General features: G+C 44.0%; 1 protein-coding gene across 2 annotated transcripts in view; it reads right to left on the reverse strand.

The window, feature by feature from the left end:
• Positions 1–25,600, reverse strand: part of SACM1L (SAC1 like phosphatidylinositide phosphatase) — a 387,094-nt gene that overhangs the window by 240,394 nt on the left and 121,100 nt on the right. For both annotated transcript variants that reach the window (XM_078688168.1, XM_078688167.1), the window contains exon 4: positions 25,410–25,537. In XM_078688168.1, the coding sequence (XP_078544294.1) occupies positions 25,410–25,537 (128 nt within the window). The remainder of the gene's footprint in view (positions 1–25,409; positions 25,538–25,600) is intronic.

The raw sequence follows: 25,600 nt of genomic DNA on the forward strand, positions 1-25,600 counted from the left end.
ATAAGCAATAGGCCAGATGGCATAATGCTTTGGCAGTAGAAAAAGTATTTATCTGAAGGTGAACAGCTGGGCACTAGATGCTGTCCTCATTGAAGTTCATATTGGACATGCTAGGAGTCCCCCCCCCCCCCAAAAAAAAAACCAAGCAACACAACAGACAGCAATACGCAAAACAGATGGCGCTCTTAACCAGGTTAACAACTACGTGGTTATATAGGCCAAATACCTTTAAAATCAGAGGGGCTTTGAGTGGTGCTTGCATATCAAAGTCCCAAAGGTTGAGGCTTTGCCTTGCGTCCTCCTGGCAGTCATCAACTAGCCAACATAACATATTACAGTTTATTTCCAATAATCTGTTGTTCAAAGGTCTAGCGTGCATTCATATGGTGCAAAACATAGTTTCTACTTTTGGCATGACCTACACGTGAATTATCCGCATTTAAATTGCTGGTGTTGTGCAGCACATTAAGATCACAATGGTGCACTCACTAAAAGTGTGAAACGGTTATGTTCATTATGGCAATTAAAAACATTCAGCTACTAGACCACAGCCCCAGATATCTCCAGAATAACGGTATTCACACTGTTTCTTGTGTTTCACTTTATCAAGTGAGTTCATGAAGTATACCTTGTTGAATAATTATCAGTTTTCACATGGCTTAGAAAGTTTTTCATGTATATTTTATTTATGTTACGGAACTCCACGGAGGTCCATATAAAATCTCAGAATTGCATACATAAAGATGAAATAAAATTCTGATTTACAATTGTAAGCACATAATAAATACAGACCACCCGACCAAAATATCTAACAATCATAAAACATATGCAAGGCTCTAAAAATTAGCACCAGCCTATTATACAAAAAGGAATGTAAAGTGTCTTAGATGCCATCAGAGCAAAGATTAAGAATTGTATAAGAAACTCTATCAACCATTAAGACGTACAAACTAATACACCCTAATATAACTTAAAAAAACACTTTAAAAAAGTAAAAAATTCGATTACAAAATATTTCATTCGGTGGAACATAAAGTGACTGTAATAATGCTGAAGCTGAAAGAATAAACAACTTCAAACATATCGGCCTCAACCAATTTCGCCGACATAATGGCAGAGCAGGGCAAATAAATAAAACATGGTTAAGATCTTGCTGAAGATCTATACCATTTAGCCCAGAGGGGATTTAAAGAGAGAAAGTCTTGCCTCAGAAGCATCCAAAAGCACCATACTACATGAGGCAGATTCCACAGCATATAAATCTGCACTTTACTTCCCAAACAGGAATCAATAGCCAGGGGATGACCCCCCTCTTTAGAATATAGGCCTCCCTTTCCATGCGAAACCTCAGGGACCAGGAGGCCTGGTTTAGGGTAGCTTAATTGCTGCAGCGTCAAAGTAAAGATCAAACAAAGTTCTATGACAGCAAATCTGTTGCAGTCACACAATTTCTATAAATTAATTAATTTTCTTTTGGGCCATCTAAAATGTATTATTTTAGCCAGAGCCTAAGTGTGCCACAATTGGTCTTTACAAGGTACACGGCTCCGCACACTATCCTTGCAAGGCCAAGCACAAAAGCACTTATCAGTCCAAAGTCTAGCCTTAAAGCAGCCACGGAAAAAGCTGGGTTGACTTAGGCCAAGCATCTAAGGACTCAACCTTCCATTAAATAAAATAAAAGAATTCGAAACAATCAGTTTTGTACCATACAATAAAGAGGCATTAACCACAGCACGACGGACCTCCAGTAATAGTGCAAAGTGTCTTTTCCTAGTGGCCCTATAGAGGGAACACAGACATAGCTTGGTAAATGGTTTTAGACATTTTATATATGGGATTTTTCACTTAGATTTCCACACACTATCTTCTCCAGGAAGGTATAGGTCATCACAATTTCCAATTTTTGACCATACAAAGTGTCCATATTTAGGCTTTTTCTTCCCATGCATACACATAATCTTACTTTTGGACACATCGATCTTTAAATAATGAATCTCAGCAAATTGTTGAAGTGCCTGCAAATGGCCAATTAAACCTTTTGGGGGAAGATCAAAGAATAGTATGTCGTCATTTTAAAGTAGGCACACAATAGGCTTCCGCCCACCCCTCGACTATCAGGGCAATACCCTCACTTGGGGCAACATGATTTGGGAGGTCTGCAATATATAGGGAAAAGAGAAAGGGGGCAAACACCTGTATTTTAACCCATTTAGGGTAGGGATAGCTTGGGATTAACCCCTATCTACGTCCAGAAAAATTCTACAGCAAGTGTCAGTGTGGAGGACACAAACTAACTATAAAAGGGTGCCTGGCATACCCAAACTTAAAAGCTTACTCCATAACAAAGGACAATCTACTTTATCAAATGCTGTGGAGAAGTCTATAAAAGCAGTATATACTATTCCCCCTCCAACTTTGACATATTTTTCGTTCATTACATGGACCCAGTTTGCTGGGATAATTTTATATTCTTCTGCCCATTCACTCTTCTGGGTCAGTAAGCATTCAGCAAAGACTTTACCCACTGCGTCAAGAAGAGCCAAATGACGATTGTTAGGTAGGCCTTCTTAAAAAGTGGAACTATGATACTTTTCTACCAAGAGAGGTGAATTTCTTTTATTTCATAGCAGCATTTGAAAACCAGGCAAAGGATTTTACTCCAAAGGGAACCCTTTTGTTTTATATCTGTGACTGGAATTTCATCGGGTCCCATCGCAGTCAAATTTCGCATTCCCCTAATGACAAATTCTCTCTCTTTTTTCAGATGGCAGGCCATACAGGGAGAAATCACCCTCTACTTTCAACTTCTTTACAGCATCCTCATTTACTGTGTAGAGACCCTGGATGAATTTCACCTATCTCGGCTCTTCAATAGCAATAGAGAAGGATTAAGCTGTAGCTGCACAACCTTCCGCAAGAAGTGCCCAGAAAATCCACATCTGCCTTTTAAAACTACTTGCCTAAGTTTTATCCATGATCTATCCTCCTCCTCGTTTCTTAGATCAGCCTTCAACAGACTGTTGTGGGCGGTGGTGGGTGCCTTGGTCACCTCCAGGTTGGACTATGGCAACATACTCTACCTGGGGGCGGCCAAGGCTGTCACTCTTCGCCTGCAACTAGTGCAAAACGCTGCAGCGCGCCTTCTCAGCAGTTGCTGCAAAACCGATCACATATCCAACCGCCTCCGTGAGCTTCACTGGTTGAAGGTTGAAAACCGAGTGAAGTTTAAGGCTCTCACCTACATGCATAAGATCAGGCATAAGGCGGCTCCGAGTTACCTACAGACCTTAGTAAAACCTTATTTCCCCTCCGCTCTTCCTCTCAATGCATTTTCTCAGTTCCCAGGATCAAGCTCTCTAGAATGGGAGGTCGCTCCTTTTCTCACTTAGGGCCCAAGTTATGGAACTCCCTTCCTTTGGCCATCCGGTCTGAGGACAGCATTATATGTTTTCGTAAAGCCGTTAAGACCTGGCTTTTCGATTTATAACTACGTGGCCAACCATCTCTTGTTTAGCTACAGTATCTTAGCGCCGGGAGACCCTTACAGGTAGCTGTCGCGCTCTGCAAGTTTAAATAATAAATAAAATGTCTTCCTCCTCCTTTTTAGCAACAGCACCATAATGTAACTTTCAGGTACATAATTTAAATATTGCTCCCTAACCAGAGCATTTATTTCTCAAATTAATAAGAGGAGGGGATGGGAGATCCCTTTCGAACTTTCCTCCGACTTCACTTGTCTTACTATTTTAACTAGCTACTGCATACAAATATTAAATCTTTCTAATTCTTTTCATGTCCAACCAGACAGCTTATCTCGGAAAATCCTCTAAGGCCTACAATTGCCCTATAATTCCAATGACTTCTCCCTGTTTTCCTATTAAACCTGGCAGATTGACCATTAAACCTCCACGAGCTAATGGGAGATGTATCAAAATTTACAGAGAGAGTTAGGAGACTATGATCACTAAGCAGGGAATCAGTAACCTTTAAATCAGTCAATAAAAAGAAAGAAGCACATCCTACCACCGCATAGTCCAAAATAGACACTTCCCCCTGGAGCTTTGTGTGTATGCTGTGGGAGAATCCGAAGGTAACCTTCCATTCGCTAGAACACCTTCAATTTTTTTCAGCTGAGCCTCTAAACTTTTCCCTTATTAGTTCTACATTTTTGGGGGGAAAAGGGCTAGTGGAATCTCAATAGCTGCCTCTTTTTCCATCTACCGCAGTTGATTTAAGGCAGAGTTGGATATTTTGCAAATCAGATCCCCAACTAAAATTATATGTGGGGGAAACGGCTTACTATAAGAAAAAACTTCACTTAAGAAGACATCACAAGTGGACTCTGGGGAATATAGGTGTTTATCAACTTTAACGGAGGAAATTTCGGATTTCTACCAGGATTAAACAGAGTTACTGCCAAGAATAAACTGCTTGGATCTTTGTAACATTTGTATCTTCACTGAATCTGATTGGACAGCAAACAAGCCACCCCTCCCTTCGCATGTCCCATCCTTGAGGGTATTGATTTACAATTTAAAGTAATATAATCATCACAAACCAAATCCTCCGCACACCAAGTCTCTTGGAGACAAACCACATCTACTTCAAATAAACTCAAATAATACAACTTTTCCCTGCATTTCTTTATTTCAGCAACATTCCAGGATATAATTTTTAGCTCATGGTTAATAAAAGGGACGTTGGTAATAGCTACTCTGGGAAACGTTGGATAATGCGCCCAGTAACCAATTCAATTTAAGGGTCTCAAGTTTAAGAATTATTGGGGGGGGGGGGGGGGACAGAAAGTTCTCTAATTGACACTTGTCTGCCATGTGCATCAGATGGATTTTATCCCATTTATATCAATCATAGACCCCAATGAGGGGAGTGGGGGAGGAGCGGCAGAGTCCTTTTATCCACAACACAACATAATCCATTCTCTTCTAAATTTGGAACAACATCAATCCCTCTACTTCGTAGTTCTTCAGACAGTCTTGTTATCAAATTTGCAGTGAGTTTTAAAAAAAAAGGGAACCCTCGATCTAAATTCGGCTTCAGAAGGTAGAAGGGAAACCAGATTAATATCACTACCTTGGATAAGTTTCAGGTTCTCAATCTCTGAAATACATTTAAGCAACGAGGACCTATTTAGGATTAAATCTACGTCAAACAGGGGAATGAAGTCCAACATATATGTATCCACATTAAACTAGGAGGGGTCTAACCCATCTAACTCTGAAAGGCCTCTCTTTATACCAGTATTTAAGACACAAAATTAACAGGACCCCATTCAGGGTCCCATAGGTTCAATGGAGGCTATATATAAGAGAAGGACGTACCATGTTCTCCAACTAACTCCAACACAGACCCCCTCATCCGATATATCGACATGACCACTTTCGGGGTCCATGACTTGATGTACTACTTGCGAGGCTTGTATTGTACTCTGTGCTAAGCATGGCATGTATACTTTCTCTAAAACGTAATCTTCTTCGACTCTTTTTTAGTGAATCTGCGAATAGGTTTTTTCTTCTTTCCGCTTCGCTTTTCCTTCCTCTCCAATGCCTTTTCACGTGGGGAACTTGATTCACCATTATTTGCTTCTAGTCTATGCTGGGATTTAAAAACTGGAATTACTGGGGGGGGTGAGGCTTGGCGCAGATCGTAATGGCCGCCTAAGCGAGGAGCTCTGGCGAGCCCATTAGAGCACCATCCATAGTTCAATCCAGTCCCCGCAATTCCAGGAGGGCACCAAGCTCATGGTGGACTCACCGGGACCGTGCTGTGCCAAGCTCAGAATCTGATGTGAGCCGCCCGGACCCCAGGCCGGGATTGGACAGAGGCAGGAGGCACAAAGGCGTACGTGCCTGCCACACCCTACCCTTTTAATAGGACCAGAGAAGCCCAGCAACAAACCTTCCCAATATATCCCAGATTTAAAAAAAAAAACAAGATCGTAAAAGGCGTAACTAATACGACACCACAATAATTCAAAGAAAACGTGCACTCGGTCGCCTCCCCGGCAATCCACTGGGAAGCTTACAAGGCAGTGCTTCGAGGCCAGGCCATCTTATTAATTTTGGGTCATAAAAAAGAAAAAAGGCAACAAATAGAAGCTCTGGAACAGGAAGTGACCCACGCGGAAATGTTGCACGCCCAAAATCCCACTGCAGCTACTGCCCACGATCTCAACTTGAAAAAGCAAGGCTATAGGGAGTACATGTAGGAGGACACAAAGGCCAGGCTCTTAGCTATGTAACACAAAGTATATGAAGTAGGGGATAAAGCGGGAACACTTCTGGCCTGGTTAGACAAGCGAGAACGGGCTAGCCGGTGGGTGGAGCAGCTACGAACCGACGATGGGAGAACCATAACTGACCCGCAGAGAATAGTGAACGCACGAGCGGAGCACTACAGAAGAATTTACACAACAAACGCCTCAACAACAATTAAGGAGGCACAAGCATTCCTCAAAGATATCCGAATGCCCATACTAACACCGGAAGACGCTCTTCAGCTCGAGGCAGACCTCACAACAGACAAACTACTATTAGCCATAGGTGCTATACAATCAGGGAAAGCATTGGGGCCTAACAGCATTCCCATAGAACAGCAAATACTATTAAGCCACATCTATTAAGCATGTATGTAGCTAGACTGGAAGCAGGAGACCTCCCCAGGGACCAACACACAGTGACAATAGTGGCCATTCACAAACCCGGAAAGCCAGCCCAGAACTGTACCCAAATCACTGCTTAATGCAGAGGCCAAAATACTAGCTAAAACACTAGCGGCTCGATTGACACCCAATCTCACTAAAATTATACACCCGGATCACTCCAGGTTTATGCCAGGAAGGACCACTGCCCTCAATCTGAGACGACTGCACAGTGTCATGGCTCGTATATATCTACAATCCAGGAAGCAGCTGCCATCCTATCTTTAGACGCACGCATGGCCTTCGATATGGTGGAATGGCCTTTTTTATTTGCCGTTCTTAAGCATCTGGGCTTCTGCCCTAAATTCGGAGCATGGGTCCAGCTACTAAATACAAATTTCCTAGCTCATGTAGCGGTGAATGGTCATGTTTCTGCCGATTTTCCGATGGGACGCGGAACATGTCAAGGATGCCCCCTATCATCTCTCTTATTCGCCCTTGTATTGGAGTCGCTGACAGCATGGGGTAGGAGAGACCCAATTGTCCGCGGACTCCACTGGGCGGAGGGATGGGAAGACCGTATATTCCTATATGCGGATGATGTACTATTATATATGGCGTCCCCCAGGTGCTCAATCAACAGGCTCCTAGGTATTTGTGAAGTGCATGGCAAACTCTCTGGTTACACCATCAACTGGACAAAGTCGATCCTATATGTCCTACAAGGCCCCCAAAACTCCCAAAGGGATGTAGTCTGCAAATCGCAGATGGGTGCTTTAAGTATTTGGGAATCTATATCACACCACTGCCTGTGGCATTCATGGGGAAAAACCTCCTACCACCACTGAAAAGACTCCCAGGTTTCTCTACGCCCTGCAAATTACCCCATTTCTAGTTCTCCCAACCTACTTCAAGGCAATCGAAGCAGAAGTAAACAACCTGCTTTGGGACAGAAAACCGGCCCGCATAGCCATGAATAAAGTGATAAAAGGATGGTATGATGGCGAAATGGCCCTTCCAAGTATACAAATACACAACTGGGCTTCCCAACTCATCGTACTCAACCAGTGGCTACATGCCCCCTCAAACAGACCTAACGTTTCACTCAGACAGACTCAGCTTTGGAAAGGGAGGAGTAATGAGATCACTCTACACTAAAACGTGTAAACCACCACTAATGGGACCCACAGCACACACAGTCCAGATTTGGCACATAGCACTCAAAATACTAGGATGGGATAGTGTCCTAACACAGCTGACCCCACTTTGGGAAACACAAAGGTAAGGCAGACTCAGTACTAGTAAAGGCTTCAAACAATGGGATTCCATCGGAATCTCAATGGTAGGTGATTTATGGAGTAAGGGAGATGTTGTAACCTTTACCCACCTCCAAGATCAGTATGAGATGGCACCATCAGAAATATTTAGGTATACTCAGATTAGACATGCACAGACGACAGCTATTCCAGCAGGCACTATACTCCCTGAGGCCTCCCCATTGGAAGATAGGCTCCAAACAGAATATATGGACAAGAAGGCCATTTCCCTCACTTATTGCAAAATCAGCAATAATCAAAAAGATCCCACAAAATCACCACGTGAAAAATGGCAGACTGAAGTGGGGACCTAGATGAGACAGATTGGCAAGAGGCGCTCGCCTCCCCATTAAGGTTAGTACAATTAAAGATACTGCATAGCATCTATTACACAAGAGTAACTCTACATAAGATAGGGAAGGCTGATAGTACCCTCTGCCTGAGACAATGCGGGGCAGTCGGTACCTTCTATCATATAATATGGGAGTGCCCAGTAATAGCAACCTACTGGGAAACATAAATGTGAGTCAGTGGAGTGATCGTGAAACCAGAACCTAAGAGATGTCTCTTAAACCTCTGGGAGCCAACTAACCTCAACCACGCATCACAGGATTGGGTAACGCTGGGTATGATGTTCGCAAAGCAAAACATAGCCAAACACTGGGTATCACAAGCTTTTCTGACGTATCAAGAGTGGTGTGGAGATCTGGATGGTGCTATGGCGGCAGAGAGGGCGGCATATATACATCCTGGGTGCCCCAAAAAGTGAAAACGGGTGTGAGGAAGGTGGAACGCTTACAGAAGGAACATTTGTGCGCCACCTACGATCGAGTCAGAAACCGACTCAAGCTAATCTAGGTGGGTGGGGAACCAGGTCAGATAATATCTCACATTATCAAGAAACAACTGTACAGTTTTAATGGAAGAACCAATGTACTGTGAAGTGTGCTTTGTATAACCAGACCTTAATTCGTAATCAATCTGTTGTATCCTGGTTTCTATGTGTTCATGCCCTGCCAGTGAGTTCCTCCTAGAATGATGTAATATGGAATGTTGGGGGTCAGAGGCTACAGTTGGAGAAGGGCTGAGCAGCATGCTGGCTGCTCCTGGTGGGGCTAGTCCTGGTCTGAACATCTGGACATGTAACTTGTACAATAAATACTCCTGAAATACTCATACCTGTCTGGACCAAGTTACTGCAATTTTATGGCGACGAGTTGACTCAAGAACCTGCATCTGCTAACTCTCAAGATAAAGTGGAAGTAGCTGGTAACCTACTATCAAAGAAGCAACATCTATCTACAGCTGCATATCATCAACTTACTGGCACAACTCAGCCCCACCAATGACCCCACATCGGTCACCTTCTACACATCAGTGCCAGCTCCTGTCTCAACTGCAGCTCTATTCTATGCATGCTGTCCCTACAACGTCTCAAGAACTCAGTCCCTGCTGTACCTACAGTGTCTCCACAAGCAAAGTAATTGGACTGCCTTGAGGTGTTCTTGTCTTCAGTGTCACACCCCACAGTGTGTGTGTGTGTCGCATCTACATGTTACTTATTTACTTTCCCAGATTACTCTTGTTTTACATTTTTTCACTCTGGAGTGCAGCGGACTGCTTAGCTACTGCATCTACATGTTATCCACTACCTACAAGCCAATCTCATGGTACGTTGCATCAGAGAGTGATTTCAGTGGAAGGGTAGCATTTAGTTTTCATCCGGTGCGTTTGAGCAGTCCGGTGGAACATCCCTGACTGGAAGTTTTAGGAGGTGCTTGGCGATCTTAAAAATTTCACACGGGGCATTTGAGGCAGAGTTGATTCTTTCCTCATAGTATAGTGCTTGTCCCTCCTTCACTTTGGACCCTCCTTCACTTTGGATTGGTAAATTTTAATTGAGTCCCTGTAGATCTGTTTGCTTTTTGGATCGTAAGTTCTTCTCGAGTCTTTTACAGATTTGTTTATACTCATACAATGTAGAGGAGAACCATGGAGAGGGGCTGTTCCTGTTTTTTTTGGGATACGTTTCTTAGGTATAACTAGGTCAAGGGAAGAGTTGGTCCATTGGTTAAAGTGGTCATTTGCGACCGTGGGGCAGAGATCTAGGGAAGATATGTAATTTAACAGAGCTACGATCCAGGAATCCAACAGGAAGTTGGACCAGGAGCGTTTCCAGCTACTGGTCGTGCCAGTATTAAAGGGGGGGGGGGGGGTTTGGGAGGGGGTTGATAGATCCCAAGGAAAGTGGACCAGGAAGTCATCAGACTACGGGACTGGGACTGGGTATACGACTGTAAGTTCATTAAAGGTGGAGAAAATGGGACCTAGAGTATGCCCTTTTTTATGAGTGGGGCTTGTAACATTTTGCTTTATCCGAAGAGCCAAAAGATTTTGCGTTAGCTCGGTCGCTACTGGGTCTGAGGGCGTCATCGAAATGCAAATTGAGTTCCGCCAGTATAATAAAGTTAGAAGGGGAGCTTGCCAAGTTGGCAACAGCTTCTCGCAGAATTTTAAAGAGTTATCCATGGGTGCCGTGGGGGCGGTATATAAGGATGCCTGAGAAGATATGAGTTGGAGAAAGTGAGATGGAGAAGGAGAAGGAGAAGTTCTCAGTCAGGAAGGGTATTGGGGTTATTGCGGCATTTAAAACCTTCTTTTAGCGTAATGGCCCTTCGAAAGCTTGTGACGAGCTGGGGCTCCTCTGAGCTCCCAACTAAAGGAGACCAAAATTGGGTTATGTTCACTCCATTCCTGACATGAAATAACGAAATTAGTTACTAAAGGACCAAAATCAATAATAGTAGCCACCGTATATGTGTGATGGAACAAAAGAATTAGAGGCCTCCCTCAAAGCCACTCCACACCACCTACCACTCTTCCTTTTTTATTTTGTAGAAGTCACAGTGCAGACGTGGCAATCAAAACAAATACATACATCAGATTTCATAAGCAATAGGCTACAAAAATTAAATACAACAGAGTTAGCAGTGAAATAGGGCAGCGAAATAATCACAAAAAAACGAGAAAAACAGATTTTATGAGAAAAAGAATATCAAGAAAGAAAAAAAGAAATAAGAACAGAAACAGTTCATGGAACAATGACCTATTGAAAATACACAGCTTATATATAGCAGGCACAGAAACTATTTTAACCATCCCTCCACTGGGGCCCATATCTTACAAGCTCGCTTTCGCCTACACATTCCCTTTAATGTAAATACTGAGGACTCCAAATTATAAATTGCTTACAACCTAGCTCTCCAGTTAATAAATGTAGGTGCTTCAGGGCTTAACCATTCTGAGGTGATACAGAGCCGGATCATGGACATGGCTATGAACCGGACTAGTACGCCCACCCTGGAAACACGCCATGGTGAGGGCACTATTGAAGAAACCCAGTCTTGACCCTGATATACTTTGAAATTATCGCCTTATTTCCCTTCTGCCGGATCAGCAAAATGCTAGAAAAGCAGGTTAACTCCGTTATCTCTGCTTTTCTTGAACCTAATACTCCACCGGCTCAAACTGGATTTCGCACCCAACACGGGAAATTGCTTTACTCGCAGTGGTTGAAAAGGCCAAAATGATCCTAGACAAAGGAGGACCGACGACCATCATCCTCTTGCATCTCAATGCCGCCTTCAACACTGTTAACTACGACATCCTGAAACACAGATTGAGGAATGGTCTATCAGGTAGCGTCATCACCTGGTTACAGCCCTTCCTCAAGGATAGGAGCTTTCAAGTATTTGAAGGGGATACCACGTCAGATCAAATCCCACTGGGCTGCAGCATCCCTCAGGGCTCATCCCGGAGCTCGAAGTTGTTCAATGTCTACATGAGCCCACTGGCACAGATTGTCCTCCCCTTCGGGATAGACAATGTTATATGTATGCCGATAACACCCAGTTAGTGGTGGCCCTAAACCACCCAGGATCCACCTCGTCCAGTCTAGGCCCCTGCCTGGAGAGAGTCGCCAAATGGATGGACCTCTCCTTCCTCAAACTAAACGGAGATAAAACAGAGCTCATGATGCTGGGCAACTCACCTATCTCTGGCATCGGCCTAGCTTGGACAAGCTCTCTCGGATCCCCACCCAAACCCAAAAGTCTAGGCATGTGGCTAGATCAGTCACTCACTTTTGACCATCAGGCAACTAAACTGGCTGCACCTGCTAATGCTCCATAAAGTTCTTCCGCTCTTCCCTTTTTAAGCAAGAAGACTCCTGGTCCAGGCTTTAATCCTCTCGCCTCGACTATGGAAATACTCTGTATTTAGGAGCTCCTAGGGCTAACACAAATAAACTGCAAGTCATCCAGAATTGTGCAGCACGGATGCTTTTTATGATTCCCAACAGCCACTCTGCAAGGCCTGCTCTGAAAATCCTGCACTGGGTCCTGGTTGCGGACAGAATAAAAGTCAAGTCTCTATGTATTGCTAACAAATCTTTCTGGAAGAAAGCCACCCCCCATCCTCCAAGCCATCATCTCCCCTTACTACCCTAATAGACCACTTCGTTCATCCAGTCTCTACCTAGCTGAGGTCCCTAAAATCAACAGTATGAGGAGTAGTGGTTGTTCCTTTCGCTTTACCTCCGCCGAGCTCTGGAACATGGTCCCCCCTCCATCTACGATCGGAACCAAATCTCCTCCCCTTCCATAAACTTCTGAAAACCCCTTTTGTTCAAAACCCCTCCTATCAAGCTGTTGTGACCTGCCTCTCTCTCGGCTAGCGCTGGGACGCCTTCGGGTAGCCATGAGCTCTACAAATATCCATAACATAACATGTTGTGATTGCCACACAAGGGAGAAGGATCTAATGGAAGAGGGTTTGATTGTTGTCCTTTTCAACAGAGTTGGTTAGGAACTGCAATAGGCACTTTGTTTGCTGGCACTGCCAAGTGGTATGTATTCCTTTATGTTCATGTAGAGCTAGTGAAGGGCTATACATCGGATACAACTGCCCTTCAAACTCTTTTAAAATGGCTTTTGATCTGGGTTATTCCAGAATAGGAACTCAACAGCCTATTTGAGGGATTTCCTCCCTTGGGATCATAAGAAAAATAATTGTCTGGCTTAATTATGTTTACATGGGTTTTCATGCCCTTGAGTGACATAAGATGTTTACGGCTCCTGAATCAATCACAAAACCATGATTAGTCTGGGCTAATTTCCGTGATCACAGAAAATCTAATAGGGAGGCCCATGAATTGCAAAAAGGGTCCGTTTGTGTGTTTGTTAATCTTACATCAGCCTTGTATATTGAGGCCTATTTTATTTTTGTTAGCAACTTTTACCATCGTTAACTTTTACACTAGATTTCTCCCCGGGCTGATACATCAATTGCTTGCATTTCTCAAAGGGTGCTCTTGCTCTTTTGTGGAGAACCTTCCTTCCTGTTGTGATAACATTTCATAACAAGATAGCCTTCATGTTCTCTTGTTCTTATGCATTTATGCAGCGGGACCTAGAGGGGCCGATTCACCACAGCGGCCATCTTGGGGGAGGGGGAGGTTGCCGCGCTAGTTGTTGGGAGGTAGGGCTGGACCCGTTGCGCTAAAGCGCATATATTGATACGGTCCTTCTACGCACAGCGTACGCGTTAGGGGACGCACCTTACTGCGCCTAAGGAAAGCCAGTCTGTGCCCGTCCGTGCCAGGCCGGGCTAGGACGTGGCTCGGGGGCTAGAACTATGGAACCCTTATCTCCTAATACCTTTTGTTACAGTGGGGAACTGCTTAGGGCACTCAGAGGAGGTGTTAAGGTGAGTTGTCCTAAGGAGACACTACCAGAGGAGGTAATGTCCTTCTGTCCACATTGCAAGCCTTTAAAGCAAGTGAGTGGCAATAATAACTTCTTTACATTTGCCCTGCTAAATTGTCGATCTCTCCCGAGGCATGCGGTGGAAATCCATCTGCTCTTCGAGGAACGAGATCTAGATGTACTTTTCTTAACTGAGACCTGGTTGACCGATGCATCTGACCCGGATATAGTCCAGGCGCTCCCACCCAACTACTCTATTATTAGGCAGGATCATCAGACGGGGGGAGGAGGAGATGTGGCGATTATCCATAAGAACATCTTTAGGTGTAGAACCTCTGAGAGTCCACTTATAGAGTGCGAGAGTCTGGGCTTCTCTATATCTTTTTCACCCACTTGTACTTTATCAGGGATCTTGGTTTATAGACCACCGGGTGATTATCACGACTTTTGTAACAACCTTCTAGATAAGATCTCTCTTTCCATCAGTAGTGCCGCTAATTCTTCCATCTTGGGCGACCTTAATATTCACCTTGATGAAGTCGATGCTGTCTCATCGCAGTGTCTGCTGGACACCCTGGGAGTAGTACATTTGGAACAAATTGTGGCCAGCTCCACCCATGTAGCTGGGCATCTATTAGATCACTTCTTTACCAATCTTGAGAACATCGTGTGTGATCAGCCTAGCTTTGTTCCTTGGTCAGACCACGCCTTACTTTCTTTCGTGTGGTCCCCAGCAATTTAGAATCACAGGGTCACCCTTTCAAACAAAGTCAGTCGAGTATGTCGAGACTACCGGTCGAGGACTGGGAGGCAGCCCTGAAGAGGTGCCCGCCTGCTCCCCATGAGGACCCAGTGGTAGCTAACGAAGCCTTTGATAGGTGGCTTAACTCCACCTTAGATGCCACCCTCCCCAAAAAAGAGATGCAGCATCGGAAGGGCCCTAATAAACACCCGTGGTACTCTGGGGAACTTAAGGAGCATAAACAACTATGTAAACGAGCGGAAAGGAAGTGGAAAAAGGACTTTTCCCTTGCGGCGAAAACTGAATAGAAATCATCTCTGAGATCGTACAAAAAAACTATTAAAATCTACACAAGCGGCATATTATCAGGGAAAAATTTCGGAAGCAGCTAATACCCCCAGAGAAATTTTTAAAATCTTTCAATCTTTGGTCGCTACACCTAGGGCTACTAGACCTGCTCCGAACCCACAGAAACGCTGTGAGGACCTAGCCGCTTTTTTTGCGTCCAAAGTGTCTAACATCTACTCCAGCTTTGCGCCAACTGCATATATTCCAGATAGGATGGAGAGCGAAAACGAGGTGTCTGAGGAGGTAGCCCCAAATTGGTCTGGAGGTCTTAAAGCCTTTCCGCTATTAGATCTGGCTTCTGTGGAAAGTCTCCTCAGCAACCTGAAATCGGGCTCCCCTCTGGATGCTGCACCTCCGGCGGCTCTTAAACAGGTATCGGTGACAGTCTGCCCGGCGATAATGCAGGTCATTAACGCGTCTCTGGCCTCAGGAGTTGTGCCCCCCAACTGGAAGAAGGCAAAGGTTAGGGCCCTGCTGAAAAAATCTAGCTTGGACCCAGAAGACCTGGCCAATTACAGGCCTATTTCGTTACTACCAGGTCTCAGCAAAATAGCTGAAAAACACGTGAATCAGGCCCTCTACTCCTTTGCTGAAACCGCGGGCTCACTACATTCCACCCAGACAGGGTTTAGTGCCAAGCAAGGAACAGAGACGGCTTTGGTGGCGGTGGTGGAGGCAGCCAGGGGCATTGTGGATGCGGGAGGCTGCGCTGCGGTGGTCCTGTTGGACCTCAGCGCAGCCTTCGACACCGTGAACCACTCCCTCCTGCTTCACCGGCTACGTCTTGCAGGGGTTTCCGGATTGGCCCTTAAATGGCTCCATTCCTTTCTATCTGACAGATGCTTCTCCGTTTTTGAGGAAGCGGTATCATCGAGCCAGCTGCAATTGAATCACGGCGTTCCCCAGGGATCATCACTTAGCCCTACCCTGTTTAACATTTACATGAGACCTTTGGCTGAGGTGGTGCTTCCTTGGGGAATCCAACTCGTCACCTACGCCGATGACACGCAGCTGGTCGTTTCTTTGGGTGAGGGACAATGCTTTAGATCAGGGGATCAATAATTTGACCCAGTGTCTCACCAAAGTCTTGGAATGGATGACCACTTCTTTTTTAAAGTTAAATGGGGCCAAAACGGATGTCATGCTTTGGGGCTACAAAGCCCCAATCAACTTGGACCCCTGGTGGCCGCATTGTCTGGGACCCCCTGCGGTGCCTAAGACCCAAATAAAAAGCTTGGGGGTTTGGCTGGACTCCTCTTAAGGATTCCAATACCAGGCCAAGAAGGTGGCCGCGACTTGTTACGGATTGATGAGAGTCCTTAAGAAAGTCCTAGATCTTCTTCCATTCGAAGCCAGACGCGTGCTGGTCCAGTCGTTGATTCTTTCGCGGCTGGACTATGCAAATGCTGTCTATATGGGGGCCCCCAGCAGGTCCCATAAAAACTCTGCAATCTGTGCAGAATTGTGCAGCTCGTCTGCTCATGAAAGTCCCTAAACGATGTTCGGCTAAGGCCTCCCTTCAGTCGCTTCATGGGCTACCAATTCAGGAAAGGATTATGTTTAAAACCTTGTGTTTGGCGCATAAGTCCATCCATAATGTTGGCCCTACCATTCTCGATCCCCTGTTCCGCCGCCATCAATCGGTGAGATCTCTTAGATCTAACCAGCGAAATTTGCTGGTAGTGCCCAGGGTGAAGCTGGCTCGGATGGGCGGCCGTCAGCTTTCTTTCCAAGCAGCCAAAGGATGGAACAAACTCCCAGACAACATCAGGCATGAAACCAACCACCTGGCTTTCAGGAAGCAACTAAAGACATTCTTGTTTCAATAGTGTCTTCCTCACGTCCTCGGGTCTTACAGCGCTGAGATGCTCGAGGGTAGCCATGCGCTCTACAAGAAAGTACTCATTCACTCATTTATAACTACTAACATCAGAACACATCAGTTTTTATATGGCATGGTTTTTAAAGGGTGCTGTAAAAAAGACAGAGGCTGGATAATGATTTCAAAATATGTGTTTCTTCATTTGGACTGATTGATATGTATACTAGGGTTTCTCATTGGCATTTTTTTTTTAACTGTCTACAATATGCTGTGCATTTATGTATGTTTTATTGAAATTGTTTTCCAAAATGAACATTTATGATGTCTTAAATAAAAACGAAATTAGCAAAAATGCAAACAGTATTGCTATGTTAACAGCCACGTTCAAAAGAAGAATAGTGCAACAACGCTAACTAGGGTCGCAAATTGTGATCCATGCATAACAGAGCAAACACAGTAGAAAAGACAAACTAAACCATTTTGCACAGAACAACAACATTTGTGTTTTCTGCACAATACATGTAAATTTGCATGAACTCTGTATGTGACCTTGGTCTGTTTTTGCTAAGAAATAGAATCCTCCATCATCTTTTCAGCGTATTATGTAACACCCTAAGTGTCCAAGGGTATGCCCATGCTTGCTGTGCCACATAATCCAAACTATACTCACTGATGAGACTTAACAGGGTCAAAAGCAGTCTGGGGCTGCTTTTGGTCCCTTCTGATGGGGCCTTCCTGGCAGTGCGGGTGAACTGTTCCCATGAGGAGCAAGGTTAGTACTAGTTTGCCTAAGGCAGGTCATAATCTAAAGTGGTACAGTGGCAGAAAAACAATGGGCCTCTGTACCGCTTGAGTGGTTGCCAGTGGACATATTTGCAAGGATTTTGACATCAAATTTTGAGTGCATTAAGTAATGCCCTAAGTAGCCAACGGTATGCCCAGAATTTCATTACTTTCTATAAACATAAAGGTCTTGGGAAGATCATTGTGTTCTTCAGTTAAAATCCCACGTTGCAATATACCTCAATGCTTCACTCTTGGAGGGGTGGTTATTACCTCTAATTATAATCATGAGGTTAACATAGACAACAATCTATATGGCATTGTCTAATTGACATTCCGTCTTCAAAACAATCATTGCTCTCCTCACTCTAACCCCCGAATCGATATATAGCAATGGCTAGTATGGCACCTCACTCATATAATGCCACTCTAAGATGAGGGACAGGGTCACGTCACCATCTGAAAATCAATATGATAATGGTTGAATTCTGTCAGTGTACTTGTTTGTTCACGTTGTAGTGGGTAACATAACCGTACTGTTAAAACGGTCACAATATATTAGAGAAATAGATAACTAGGCATACAATCATTGAGTAAGGCAGCACAAAACTGGATTAAGGGCTCACCTAAAGGATGACTTAGTTAGCCACTTTTAGTCACTAAAAGATGGCTGCCATATTAGACATGAATGACGTGATGACGCTGCACGCTACATATGCGTTCTGATACGTATAAATAGTGGGTTGGAACATGGAGTCGAGTTTGAGCGATCAACCTGGAGAAGGCGTACGCGCTAATCACTTACTACGTAAGGAGATGGAGGGTACAATAAGGCTTTGTTTGCCAGGACCTGTTTTTTTCACGAATTATAAAGAATACTGAAAAAGGGCCGGCAATATAAATATGAGATAATGTCTGAAAATTAAACCCGTTAATAACTATCTTTATTAAGACATAACTATTCACTGCAAATGTAGAATACTATGGGCCTGGCGGTAAATGACACTCTTCACTGCGAATATGGGTCATTATAAAATTGGTAGTAACACTCCAAGATGGCTGCCCCAAGAATATAGCTTGTGTGGCATTTTAGAATCTCATTGATTGATATAGAACTCGGAGGCATATAGTAATTCCATTAACACAAAGGTTTTTTCTAAAAAATGTAAGGGAATTATGGGCCGGTTAACAACAAGGACTGATTGTTGATTTGGTCATTGCTTGGACTGTTACTCAAGCGTATATGTAATTGAGATTTATATTGTATATACAAGGAGAGACAAGCTTTGATTTGTCCGTGCTTGACAAACATACTCTCATTGGTTGACTGTTACCCCGTTGTACTACAAAACCAAGTACTGATACTATGTAACAATTCTAGGAATAGGTTTCCGCATATTGAATTAAGAGGGTGTTTTTCTGGGATTTAATGATAACAGTTACTAAGAACAGGACATAGCAGTACTTTTATGCAACAAGGGGGCTTGCTGAACAACAGATATAATTATGAATGTTTATGTACTGATCTCTGTCTACGATTACATTAGGTGCATCTGCCGACATGGGCCAAAACTAGAACATTGCTGAACTTTAACATTCCGGTTCTAAAATTAATTTGAAGACCATTAACCCCTTATAAACTAAGGTATGTTTGGACAGTATATACACAAAATAATCCTTTTAAACGCAAACTCTAAGACACTAATATTGAATAGTAAGGTAATATTTTTAAACCTCTATATTCGGGAATCCTTTTGGACTAACCAATGTGAATGGATCATTGTGAAACATCAATAGGATTGGAATAAGGTAACAATGTTGGGTACATAAGTGGCTGCTACATGTTGGCTCAGGCCTTACTCAACACTAGCGTTTGGGAGGTTACACGGAGCAATCACAAAAATAGCAAATGTCGTCCCTCACTTCAGTTAAAAGAAATAAAGTGGCTATATTCGGTTCTGGCATAAATGAGAGTTTACTACCCAAGAATAGTGATGTGATACTAAGGTTGTGTTTTTCTTTAATGAGCAATCACAGAAATAGCAAATGTCGGCCAACATTTTGGTTAAAAGAAATGCAATGACTATTGGGTTTTGTCTAAACGGGTAATCGCTAGCAAAGTATAGTGATGTGATATTAACCCCTTCCATGCTGATGACGGCCCCCGGCCGTCATGCATCACGGTGCTCGTGTGCTGATGACGACTGGGGACCGTCATGAACCCGCCCACTCACTAAAAGTGCCGCACAGGCGCAGAATTGCGGCCGCGTCCAAGGGGTTAAGGATGTGTTTTCTCTTCCGTGGTTTTTAACATTTAGAAAAAAAATGTATTTAAAAAACTGTATGAATTAGTGAGGCAAAACATTTAAAGATAATGACGCAAGGAAAAAAAAGCTCTGTAACCTTATGTTAGATGAATGGCAATAGCGTGGCGCTCAATCACTGGCTATTTAGAAGATCTGTAATAGTTGAGGGCATGTAACTGTTGTGAATCTCAAGTGTAATGGTGAATTCTTGGTGAGATGAGGACTATAGACATTCAATAGAATGAATTGATGAACCATTGATTCATAAAATGTAAATAAATATATGTTTCTGGGTTAAGTTGGTCTTGTATCTTTGAACAAAATGAATTATTAAGTGTTTTCGGAGTTACAAGAACGTCTCAGAGCTTTATGCGCTAAGCTTTTAAAGCCTATTGTGTAAATATGTTCTTAACTTAAGAATGTATAGGTCATCTGTGTCTTATAGCCCTGAATAAGTCCCGGGAGAAGGGACGAAACGCGTTGGCTAGGCTGAAGAAAAATGTACAAAAATATTTCCAATAAAAAGAATTAATCAGCACACAACAAGCCTGAAGAATACTGAATTTAGAAAACATATTACATTTTATTAGAAAATTGTAATTGATCAATCCCGTGTTGGTTGGTTGGTAAAAGACAACATTCTGACATAACAACGAATAGTGAGTGCTGATCTATTTTGATGCATAAGTGTGTGGATTATATCTACATATTGCATAAGTGTGTGGATTATATCTACATATTGGGGACTCAGGAGGCGGCTTTCCCCTGATCGTAGCACCACTCTGATATTATCTACCCTACAGAAAGATATGTGCGGTATTGAAAGTCGACGACTCTCTTTGTAAATAGTTAGCCTATTTGAGGGATTTCCTCCCTTGGGATCATATGGAAAAAAAGGTCTGGCTTAATTGTGGTTACATGGGTTTTCAGGCCCTTGAGCGACATAAGATGTTTATGGCTCCTGAATCAATCACAAAACCATGATTTGTCTGGCGAAGGTTAATTTCCTTGAACATAGAAAATCTAATAGGGAGGCCCATAAATTGCAAAAAGGGGCGGCTTGTGTGTTTGTTAAACTTAAAGCAACCTTGTAAATTAAGGCACATTTGAAATTTGTTAGCAACTGTTACCATCGTTATCCTTTACACTAGATTTCGCCTCTGGCTGATACATCAATTGCTTGCATTTCCCAAAGGGTGCTCTTGCTCTTCCGTGGAGAACCTTCCTTCCTGTTGTTGTGATAACATTTCAAAACAAGATAGACTTCATGTAATCTTGTTCTTATGTTTTTATAACTTATAACATCAGAACACATCAGTTTTTATAGGGCTGGGTTTTTAAAGGGCGCTGTAAAGAAAAGACTGAGGCTGGATAATTCATTGTTTTAAAATATGTTTTTCTTCATTTGGACTGATTGATATGTATACAAGATTTCTCATTTTAGCATTTTTTAACTGTTAACATGTTTTCAATATGCCGTGTATTTATTTTGTATGTATGTTTTATGGAAATTGGTTTCCAAAATGAACATTTATGATGTCTTAAATAAAAACTAAATTAGTAAAAATGCAAACAGTATTGCTATGTTAACATCAGCCTCGTTCAAAAGACGAATAGTGCAACAACACTATATAGGGCTGCAAATTATGATCCATTCATAACAGAGCAAACACAGTAGAAAAAACAAACTAAACCATTTTGCACAGAATAACACGTTTTGTATTGTCTGCACAATACATGCAACTTTGCCTGAACTCCGTATGTAACATTGGCCCAATTTTGCTAAGAAATCGAATCCTCACTGGAAACACGTGTCTGAACAACGAAGGCTATTCATGCATAAATGGGGTGGAATGCCAACTCAAGCGATTGCCAGTCATAAGACTATTTGCAAGCATTCCTTCCATCATCTTTTCAGCGTTTTATGTAACACCCTAAGTGTCCAAGGATATGCCCATGCTTGCTGTGCCAGAGAAACCAATGTATACTCTCTGATGAGACTTAACAGGGTCAAAAGCAGTCTGGGTTTGCTTGTGGTCCCTTCTGGTGGGGCCTTCCTGGCAGTGTGGGTGAACTGTTACCATGAGAAGCAGGGTTAGCACTAGTTTGCCGAAGGCACGCTACTGCCAGTGGACAGATTATTTGCAAGGATTCTCACATCATATTTTTTGTGTATTAAGTGGCCAACGGTATGCCCAGACATGTGTCCCTTGCTTGTCGTGCTGCAGGATCTAAGCTTCACCTCAGTGATGAGGGCTAGCAAGGGTCGAAACTGGTGTGGGATTGCTTGTAGTCAGCTATCCAATACCTAGCCACAAACAAGTTGCCATCATCCTTGGTCCATTTCCATGCGTTATGGTTTAAAAAATGCTAAAATTATTTCAGAATTATACTTGGAACATAGAACGAAAATACAAATATGGACGTGTATTGTGAAGAATGTATTCTGTTACCTTTGCTGAGAATCGTACTGCATTTCAATCAAACAGGACCTGTACAGTGCGGCTTATCACCCCTGAGAGTATCCAGGAGCGCTGAGGATCTTGCTGCAGAGGCTCAAATTGCCAGATCTGGAAATCCTGAATTCCAGCAGAGAGGGTGAGGTCTGGAGGTGAAGAGGGAAGTTGTTCCAGGACCTGCCCACAAGGCAAGAGAAGAAACAACCTCCGCTGTAGCTTTGATGTATGCAATGGGTGTGAGTGAGGTGAAGGGAGGCGAAGCGCAGGCCCAGTCAGTGGTTGATGTATGCTGGTCGTAGGTTGTGCAGGGCTTTCTATGTGTGGTTCAGCATTTTGAAGTGACATCTCGTCTTGATGGGGAGCCAGTGGAGCTTCAGGAGGTGGGGGGGTGTAGGCTGATGTGGGTCTGCTTGGGGAGGTCGAAGAAAAGAGTCTGGCCACGGAGTTCTGTATGATCTGCCGTCTCTTCAGGAGGTGGAGGTGATGTAAATGTTGCTGTAGTCTAGCAGGATGGTGACTAGGGCCTCGGTGACAGTTACCCTAGTGTTAACCGGAGTCATTTGAAGATCTTGATCTTACAGAGCATGCAAAGAGTGAGAAAGCAGGTGGAAGAGACGGCGTTGATCTGGGTTTTTCACTGTGAGCTTGCTGTCCAGCATGATGCAGAGGTTGCAGGCATGGTGTCGCTTTGGGTGAGGGGTCCTATATCAGAAGGCTACCAGTAGTCGTTACATGGGAGGTAAGAAGGGATGGGAGCAGAAGATCAGTACTTCAGTCTTCTCTGTGTTGAGTTTGACAGTTGTTTCTCATCCAGACAGTGAAATTGTCATGCACCTGTGGAAGTTGACCCTACTGGTTGAGGGCTCTTCTGATAGCGGGAAGGATGAGCTTGCTGTCATCAGTGTAGTAAATTATGTTTGGCCCATGGGTTCTGACAAGGTTGACCAGGGGGGTCATGTAGGTGTTGAACAGAGTGGGGCTGAGGTATGAGCCTTGAGGGATGCTGCAAAGAGGATCAGGTTGCTGTTTCTCCTTTGATATGGTCAGTGGCAGCGAGGAGGGCTGTTTTTGGTGCAGTGGTTGGTGCTGAAACCAGACCGGGAGATGTCAAGAAGATTGCTGTTCTGTAGGTGTTCCATGAGTTGGCGGTTGATGGTTTTTTTGAGGGTCTCGGCTGGAAAGGGGAGCAGAGAGACGGGACAGAAATTCTTTAGTTCACTGGGGTCGACAGGAGGTTCCTTGAGAAGGGGTTTGACTTCAGCATATTTCCATTCATCAGGGAAAGTGCTCATGGCGATGGAGGCATTGAATATGGAGTTGAGACTTGCTTCCCAGGTTGAAAATGTGGTGGAGGCAGGGGTTGGTAGGTGCTCCAGTGTGGACTGAGTTCATGATGGCCGTGATGTTTTGCGTGGTGAGCTAATCCCAGGTGGTTGGGTTTTGCATCTGTGGTGGCGATGAGCCTGAGGCTGTAGGTGGCGGTGGGTTGGGGCTCTACGTTTTTGTAGATGTCGGAGATCTTATCAAGGAAGAAGTCCGCCAGGGAGTCTCAGAGTTTGTGGAAGGGGTGATGATATTTTCGGAGGTTATGGGTTGGAGAACTCGGACGATATTGAAAAGTTCCTTACAGTAGTTGGAGCTGGAGCTGGCCTCAATGCGGTTAACAAGGGCGCTCGGTTTCGTCCTTTTCAGAAGTTGGTGGTATTGGTAGACCATTGTTTTGAAGGAAGTTCGGTCTTTGATGTCCTTGCTGGTATGCCTCCTTCTTAGGTTTGACAGGATTGACTGAGGCAACTGTTGGCACAGTTGGTGATCTAGGCGGAGAAATTCATGAGAACCTGTTTTAGGTTTGTTGAGGGGTGGGCGGGGTATGGGTGGGACCTGTGATGGTGAAATGGACTTTGACGTGGTCAGTCCAGGTGAGTTCGGTGGCATGGTTGTACTAGACTCGGTCGCTGGCCGTGAAGATGGGGTAGAGTGTGTGTCCTGCTATGTGCATGGGGTCAGTGGCTGGTTGAGTGAGGCCGTGGGTGTTCATGCTTTCGAGAAGGTTGACGGTGTTTTTTTGTCTCCCGGGTCTTTGAGGTACAAATTGAGCTCTCTGAAGAGGATGTAGTGCTTGGAATAAATGGAGAGCGGGGCGATGTAATCGGAAATGGCATTGCAGACGCATGGGCGAGATCCTGGAGGTCTGTAGGGGAGGGTGCCTCGGATGGTGGTTTTGCAATTAGTGTGGAGTTGGAAGTTGAGATGTCCAGTCTACGGTGGTGGTGCAGTGGATGATTCCCTTGTGGATGATGGGAATTCCACCTCTTTGTTAGTTGACGCAGTCTTGGTGTGTTTTGCAGCGGTCAGGCGTTGTTGAGGCAATATTAGGAGCGGATGTGGGGTTGAGCCAGGTCTCTGTGAGGAATATGACATGGGGGTGAAGTGTCCCGGATCACACTGATGTGTTTGCAGTAAGATTGTGTGAAGAGCAGGCGGCAGTGGTGTTGTTCTGGGGTGGTGGTGGTCGGCGTGGTAGTGGCTGCCGTACGTGCGGGTACTCCAGTGTTGCAGTTGAAGAAGCAGTGCCAGCAGGTGAAAGGTCCTACCATAGGTCGTGGAGCGGTGCAGTAGCAGCTGCTTTGGTGAGGTCCAGGGCTCGGTGGAGGTGTAGTTTCCGGTGGCAGGAGATTCAAGGCTCCTGGCACTGTGCACAGAAGGGCTTGCCTTAGGAGTGCAAGGCCGTGCTGCGGCCTCCATTAAGTAGGTGTTGGGAGTGGGGAAGCAGGAGGATAAATGCATGCGACAAAAAGGGCGGCATTTCAATGTAGTTCTGTCAAAAAAAGTCAAACTAAATGTTTTTTGTTTTAAAGGCCACGAAAAGAGTAAGTCTTGATTTCAATGAATACAGCCTTGGACATTTCTTTATCAAACCTGAGCACTCCAGCAAGAGCAAGGTTCAAAAACTGCTCCGCGAATGTAACATTGTGATATAAATCTAATTGGCTGCGGATTATCTCCGGTCATTTAGGACCTACCTCATCCTCACCCATTTCAATTGATTTGGCACTGTGTTTTACCTTGTTCACTAAATACTTATTTGGTGCACCTTTGAAAGCTTGCACTGTTCAAGTAAACAGAGAAAATAGACAAACTCAACTTTCAGATCAGTCACACAGGAGCCAACTATGATGCTCACAGATCATCTTTTTAGGCACATACCTGAATATCAGTTAAGTGTAACATGGTCCTTTTATAAGAAAGAAGGTCAAAGTCCGTGGCCTTCCAAATCGTATGATTGAACAGGTCTCCGATTTTCTTCTTCTTTGTGATCACAATGAGATACATCCCTGGAAAATGAGAAAGCATGGATCAAAGCTACTTAAGAAATGTCAACAGCAGGCACAGAACTG

Source organism: Lissotriton helveticus, chromosome 4_1, assembly GCF_964261635.1.
Source record: "Lissotriton helveticus chromosome 4_1, aLisHel1.1, whole genome shotgun sequence".
Classification (NCBI taxonomy): Eukaryota; Metazoa; Chordata; class Amphibia; order Caudata; family Salamandridae; genus Lissotriton; species Lissotriton helveticus.